Source organism: Rhipicephalus microplus, chromosome 2 (genome assembly GCF_043290135.1).
Source record: "Rhipicephalus microplus isolate Deutch F79 chromosome 2, USDA_Rmic, whole genome shotgun sequence".
Classification (NCBI taxonomy): domain Eukaryota; kingdom Metazoa; phylum Arthropoda; class Arachnida; order Ixodida; family Ixodidae; genus Rhipicephalus; species Rhipicephalus microplus.
The window spans coordinates 192,217,262-192,223,652 of record NC_134701.1 but is presented as its reverse complement, the minus strand read 5'-3'; the positions used below and the strand labels follow the sequence as shown (position 1 = coordinate 192,223,652).

Genomic DNA, 6,391 nt, shown 5'->3' with positions numbered 1-6,391 from the left:
GAGGGACCCATTGCTAATGCTGTTTGGTCTAGTTGGAAGACTGATTAAAGATTCATACCCGAAGCTGTTTAGTGCAGCTAGATAGTTGATTGAGTTAGGTGACAAATCGTCTAGTAAATTAATGTTTATGTCACCCATGATAATAGCATTTTTATTTTCAAGGTAAATAACATTTAGGGAGCGTTGCAAGTTTGTGCAAAATTCAGTAACTGGAGAAGACGGTGAGCGGTATATACAGCCTAATATGAATCTTTTGTTATCTATATTAAGAAAAGTATGCTCAAACTCAAGCCAGACCGATTCACAGGAGAGCGTGTTTAATTCGAGATCAAACCTTCGTTTACAGGAAGCGTTAGAAGATACGTATGTGGCTGCGCCACCATGATTACTTGATAACCTGTGACTGTAATATGACGTATAGGAAGGGAAACCGAACAGATTTCTATCGTCTTCTGATAACCAAGTTTCTGTAACTGCAATTACTGAGAAAGGGTTGGTAAACGTGGAAAGAAGACTTTGAAATTCATCAACATGCTTTCGTAGGCTTCTGGCATTAAAATGAATAAAAGAGCGGGAGTTACTCCCTAAAAACGAGTTTAGTTGCACAGGTGACAGAAGAGCCGACGAGGAAGGCATGGCTGGCGCATGCGCATTAAGTACAATGGGAGCCAATTAGTTTATTTTAGCCAGATCAGCCTCATCGCGTATCCTGTATACTTTACTGTCGGTTGTCTTGCGAGCTTTGATTTGGCAGTTTGTTGTCCACAAAAACATTCATTTTTTCTCTTTCTTTAAAGCCAAAGCCTTAGAAAAGAGAGCCTTGTTCGCAGGGGTCAAATGCTCATTTACGTACACGGGATTGTCAGGTGTCTGTGTTATTTTGATGTCCCTCAGGCAGAGCTTAGCTTGTCGGGCCTTGCTTATGAATTCAGTCTTCTTATCTCTTGAACAAAATCGCGCAAGAAGGTTTTTGTTGCATTCCTTTGCTGTAGGAACGACGTCAAGGTCAGATGGTGACACCGGGCATCCGATCTTTTCACCCACCGTTTGCAAGATCGCGACACAGTCCTCCCCTTGTGTGCACGGTACGCCTCTGATCTCGACGTTGTTGAGCCGTGAATATTGTTCGATTTCAGCTAGTTTCTTAGACATCATGCGGTTTTCAGACTTCAGTGATTTGTTTTCGGCCATCAAGGCAGCGTTGTCTTGCCTTAATTCCTCAACAATTTTTTTCGTGAATTTTGCACTAACAACAAGGTCATCAACTTCTTTCTTCATTTGCACCACATCGAAACCAGAATGATTTAGCTTTAACAGAATCCTTGCGAACACCGACTCCACTAAAACCTCGGTTTTCAGCTTCTCCTCGAGTTCCTCTAATCTCTTTGCCAGTTCAGCATTTGTCGGCATTTTGGACACAGTTAGAAGACACTCATACAAGCTCAAAATGCAAACAACGGCAGCAGCGACAGCAAATGAGAAACGAAAGAATCGCAAATGGCGTGAAAACCAACCTGCAGTAAATTATACGGTAATCTCGGTCAGTTGCTCAGTGCGCTGCCGCTGCAGCCAATGACATCCCGTCGACAGTGCCGGTCCTTTATAGCGTTGCTTGACGATTCCAGAGCCGCCCAGTGGTGATATCACCGAAAACGCAGCCGCAGTTAGAGCTGCGCAGTCTCCGAAGGCGCCACGAGCAAGGTAGTCCGTGGCAGCAATCAGGGCGTCCGGCGATGAAGCAGCACTTCGGGAAGCAAGCTTGGACGATCGGGCATCGGCCGAAGTAACTGCAGTAAATTATACGGTAATCTCGGTCAGTTGCTCAGTGCGCTGCCACTGCTGCCAATGACATCCCGTCGACAGTGCCGGTCCTTTATAGCGTTGCTTGACGATTCCAGAGCCGCCCAGTGGTGATATCACCGAAAACGCAGCCGCAGTTAGAGCTGCGCAGTCTCCGAAGGCGCCACGAGCAAGGTAGTCCGTGGCAGCAATCAGGGCGTCCGGCGATGAAGCAGCACTTCGGGAAGCAAGCTTGGACGATCGGGCATCGGCCGAAGTAACTGCAGTAAATTATACGGTAATCTCGGTCAGTTGCTCAGTGCGCTGCCGCTGCTGCCAATCAAAAGTGAAAGTAACCGATTCGTGATACTCTTAGGCGTTATTACAGTTCGTTATGCTCGCGTTGTTCACTTTCAGGGTGAATATGAAAACTATAGACATTATGTTTTCCCGATTTATTTTGAAGTGTTCTCATACAGTAAGGTCAACACGAGTAAAGAAAGTAGTCTATTAGTCTAATTGAAACTGACAATTTATTGCGCAAAACCACTAGCATGGCAAGCATTTACGCATATAAACAATGTACGTTTGGTTGTCTGTGATTTTGTATGCGGAGAAAGCAGAAAAAAAAACAGTTTTTTATCTAGCGAGCAATGTCGCTCGAACGATTGAGCACAAAAATTTGCGGTGGTACTTCCAAGACAGTAAGGCAATTTTTCTATCTAATTAAAAAAGAGGAGGTGCCGGGCTTATGAGGGCGGGGGTAGGGTTTAGCTACTTTTTTATTGTTCCTGGTAAAAAAGAAAATGAAAACGCATGAATGCACAAGCACACATTACGCTTTTCACATGTGTATGTAGTTTTGTTCGCATGCAGTTGCTCATCTTTCATCTTTTAGCACAAGGTACTGGATTACGGAGAAAATGACTGAAATTTTTATATTGCGCGTCTCTAGAAACCGAAAAGTAATATTGCACTATTAAAATAATAGGAACATCATAAACCACACACATGCAGCTACATAAAGGTAAAGCCACATAACATAAAAAAGCCGCATATGAGTGAGCCATGTTCCCAACACCACGCATGATGTCCACTACAGTGAAAATATTGCAAAATTATTTTGAAAAACTCTCGTCACTGTTAAGCCGCAATATTTTCAGTAAGTGACTACGAAGGCCTCTTTTATTGCATGCATTGATTGAAACACACCAAATCACGTTTTCTTCTGCGTTGTTAGAAATTAAAAATGACGAACAACTAGGCATATCCAACAAAATAGGAGTCTGCCATTTTGAACAAGAAGGTAGGAAAAAGTGTTGGACCATGACGTTATCCAGTGCAGCGAAGTAAAGTTCACTTTTTTCCCCTTCATTTAGCATTATGCACATGCACGTCTCGGAGATGCCGCCGCTGCTTTAAACATTTCGGAAGTTTGCCCACTGTAGTTGACAGCATGCAACAAAGTACCGTGCACATCCCTCACGGTGGTCTATGGCTAAGGGCCGTATCTGCAAACCAACCTCAGCCTCACCTCACGTTGTCCTCAACTTCCTGTACTCTCTACATGCGTTATAAGAACACGAAAATGGTAACAGGGCGAAATACGAAGACAAGGCTGTTTAACGTATACTGTTCCAATTTGTTTATCATGTGAGATAAAGGTTAAAGATCAATAAGAAAAACTCGAGGAAAGTGTGAGGTTGGTTTGTGAACATGGTCCCAAGGCACTAGGCTGCTGACTCACAGTTCGAGTGATCGAATCCAGGCCGCAGTGGCCGCCTTTTCGCGGAAGGGGAAAATGCTTGAGGCTCGTGTGCTTAGATTTAGTTGAACGTTAAAAGAACCAAGAGTGCACATTTCGGTAGCCCTGCACTACAGCGTTTTTCATAATCACATGACAGTTTTGAGAGGTTAAACCCCTACAATAACTATCATTATTAAAACTGTTCTGCAACAGGGTAACCAAGAGGTCACAAATTCGAAGCATAATTGATAATGTGATTGCATCATTGTACATTTTGTCTTTATAGTTGTTGTAATTCGTAGTTTTGCAGAGATTTGTACCCTCACCTTGCTCATTGCTACTACTGTTTCTCATGTATAGATTGTTATTGTTTTTCATGCTAGAAATGATTGCTTCGTGTTTCGTTTCTGTATCGTATGTATGCCCTCTCTGCAATGATCTCCTTGTGAGATGGGCAGTATTGTTAAATAATAATAAGAAGAATAATAATAATACTAATAATAATAATAATAATAATAACGTTTCAGTAAAGTTCCCTTGTGACGCCCTTATGACGTCTATGTTGGATAGTTGACCTCCCGAAGGCTTATGCCGGTGAAGGTGGATGTTGAACAATTTCCTGTGCATGTCGGTTATAGTGAATATTAGTTGTGTTTTATTGAAGTACTAACACATAATATTGTTGTTTCAGTGATTTTGTTGTTTCAGTTGATTCAGTGATGTAGTCATGTTGTTACATGAGACGCATGTCATGATTTTCATGTTAGAGTCTGCCACTGGTGTCTTTGGTTTAATTACTACTATCCCTTCTAGTCCCACAGTTCTGACGTTCTGTGATGACAAACCGAGTAAGTGGCCCCTATCCATTCAATGTGCTCAAGCAGCTCGAGAGGGAGTAACTCAGGTAAAAGACGTTTTGTAGATCTTGTGACGCCGACGCCAGTACTCGTAGGGGAATGTTATATGCGTGAAATTGATTGCACTTCCTTGATCCTCCAGCGAGAAATCCATGCCTAATTAAAGATAAACAGGCCGGCCGCTATGGCGTAATTAATTTCTCTGGGCTCTATTCCCCGAATGAGATAAGGTGGAGCGGTGATTCGATCAACCTCGTAGATTGACTCCGCTGTTGGTACCTCTTTATCTACATAGAGTCTCACCACTTCAGATTTCATTTAAGGCTTGACTTAGATTGAAAAATCTAAAAAAGAAGTGAAAATGTTTTTTTTTTGTTTTAGAAGTGGTTCTGATTTTAATCTGTTCTGCTGTTGCTACTGAAGTCCTGAAATTGAAGCAAGATGGAGGTTTGAGACACAAAGACGGATTCTGCATACAATATAGATTTGTGAAAGCATGGCTAATGACTCAGGCCGACGCAGCACCATGTAGTCCCGCCCGTATCGAGTTTCCTCCAAGTGATTCACTGGCTGGTACAAAGTGCTTCGTATACATAGCCTCATACGCCTGCATATTATTTTTTCGCTGTTTGTTGTTTTAACCTCATAAAACAGCCGTTCAGACCGCTGAAAATGTTTTTCATTGCTATATAGCTGTTTAATTGCGTATAACGACACTGGTATGGTGGCTATAAGTTGTACTTAGTTGAGGGGTGAACTAGACAGATTGAAGTTGTTCACAGCTTAGTTTTGGGGCAATATTTCTTTTCTCTCTGTCTTCCTTTTTTTCTATTTCATTCTTTCTTTCTTTCTTTTAGGAGCAAACATGTTTATTCCTGATGGCAGTACTATTTCCCTACTCATTGTTAGTTATCTCAATGTTTGGTCTCAGGAGCAGTACTATGCATTGGTACTATTATATCAAAAATGGTACCTGGAGCATCACATCATCTACACAAACGCTATGACAGGTTTTTGCCGTGGCTGATCATCAATTGATAGCATCATAGACCTGGTCAGTTACGTGCAACACGAAAAAGGCCATAGGCGTCTCTGCGCTTGTTTATTTCATGATGTTAAAGTGGCGTATGATACCGTCACTCATGAAGCTATCTTCACCGCTCTCAAGGAGGTAAAAGTGGGTGGTCGAATGTTTCAGTGGCTACGCAGCTATCTCTCTGAGCGATACTTTTGCGTGAGAACCGAGAATGGTGACACTTCGCTATATTACAGCCACCGTGGTGTTTCCCCAGGGTGGCGTACTTAGCCCTGTACTATGCAACCTGTCACTAATCGCGCTCCATGAGCATGTGCCAAGTACTGTCACTTATGCTGGTATTTACCTCCGTAAACGAGGTCTGGTAAATTTCCACTGCAAATGTGCACTTGTGGCATTTACGCGCAAACCAATCCAGAAATACAACGTTCTGATAAACAGCGAAAGGATACTTTACCTCCAATCGTACAAGTTCCTAGATGTTATATTTGACAGAGCCCTCTCATGAAGCCCACATGTATCATACGTAAACAGGCGGCTGACAGGCATCTAACATTTGTTGAAGTTCTTCGCCGGAAAGAAGTAGGGAATGTCCACAGCCGCTATGTTGCGACTACACAGGATTCTTTTTCTTGGATTCATTCGGTACAGCCTACCTGCATTAACCGATCCAAGTAAAACAAGTATACGAATGCTTCATAGTGCCCATGCTCAAGCACTCCGGATTTCTCTAGGCTTGCCCCAATGTGCATCAACAGCAGCTATCGCCATCACAAGGGACCACCTCATCATGACCCGCATAAATGTTGAAGTGCTGAGAACACATATACGACACCTTGCATAAACTCCTCGCCATCACCTAGTCTCTGTGCCAGTGGACCGACCACGCATATCTTACTGCAAAACAGTGACCGCACATGGCCAGTCGATAACAACGTGGTTCTCTTCTGCCGCTAGGCCTGTGACTGGGCC

The 6,391-nt window shown here is 43.0% G+C and overlaps 1 protein-coding gene across 1 annotated transcript; it reads right to left on the bottom strand.

Annotated features, from left to right (window-relative positions):
• Positions 1 to 774: 774 nt before the first annotated feature.
• On the bottom strand, positions 775 to 1,410 carry LOC142793134 (uncharacterized). Its single transcript, XM_075885748.1, has one exon. The coding sequence runs from the start codon at positions 1,408 to 1,410 to the stop codon at positions 775 to 777; it is 636 nt and encodes a 211-aa protein (XP_075741863.1).
• Between the last annotated feature and the right edge of the window lie 4,981 nt (positions 1,411 to 6,391).

Excerpts from the sequence above, each read along its gene's own strand:
- LOC142793134 (XM_075885748.1), bottom strand. The coding sequence starts at position 1,410 with ATGCCGACAAATGCTGAACTGGCAAAGAGATTAGAGGAACTCGAGGAG.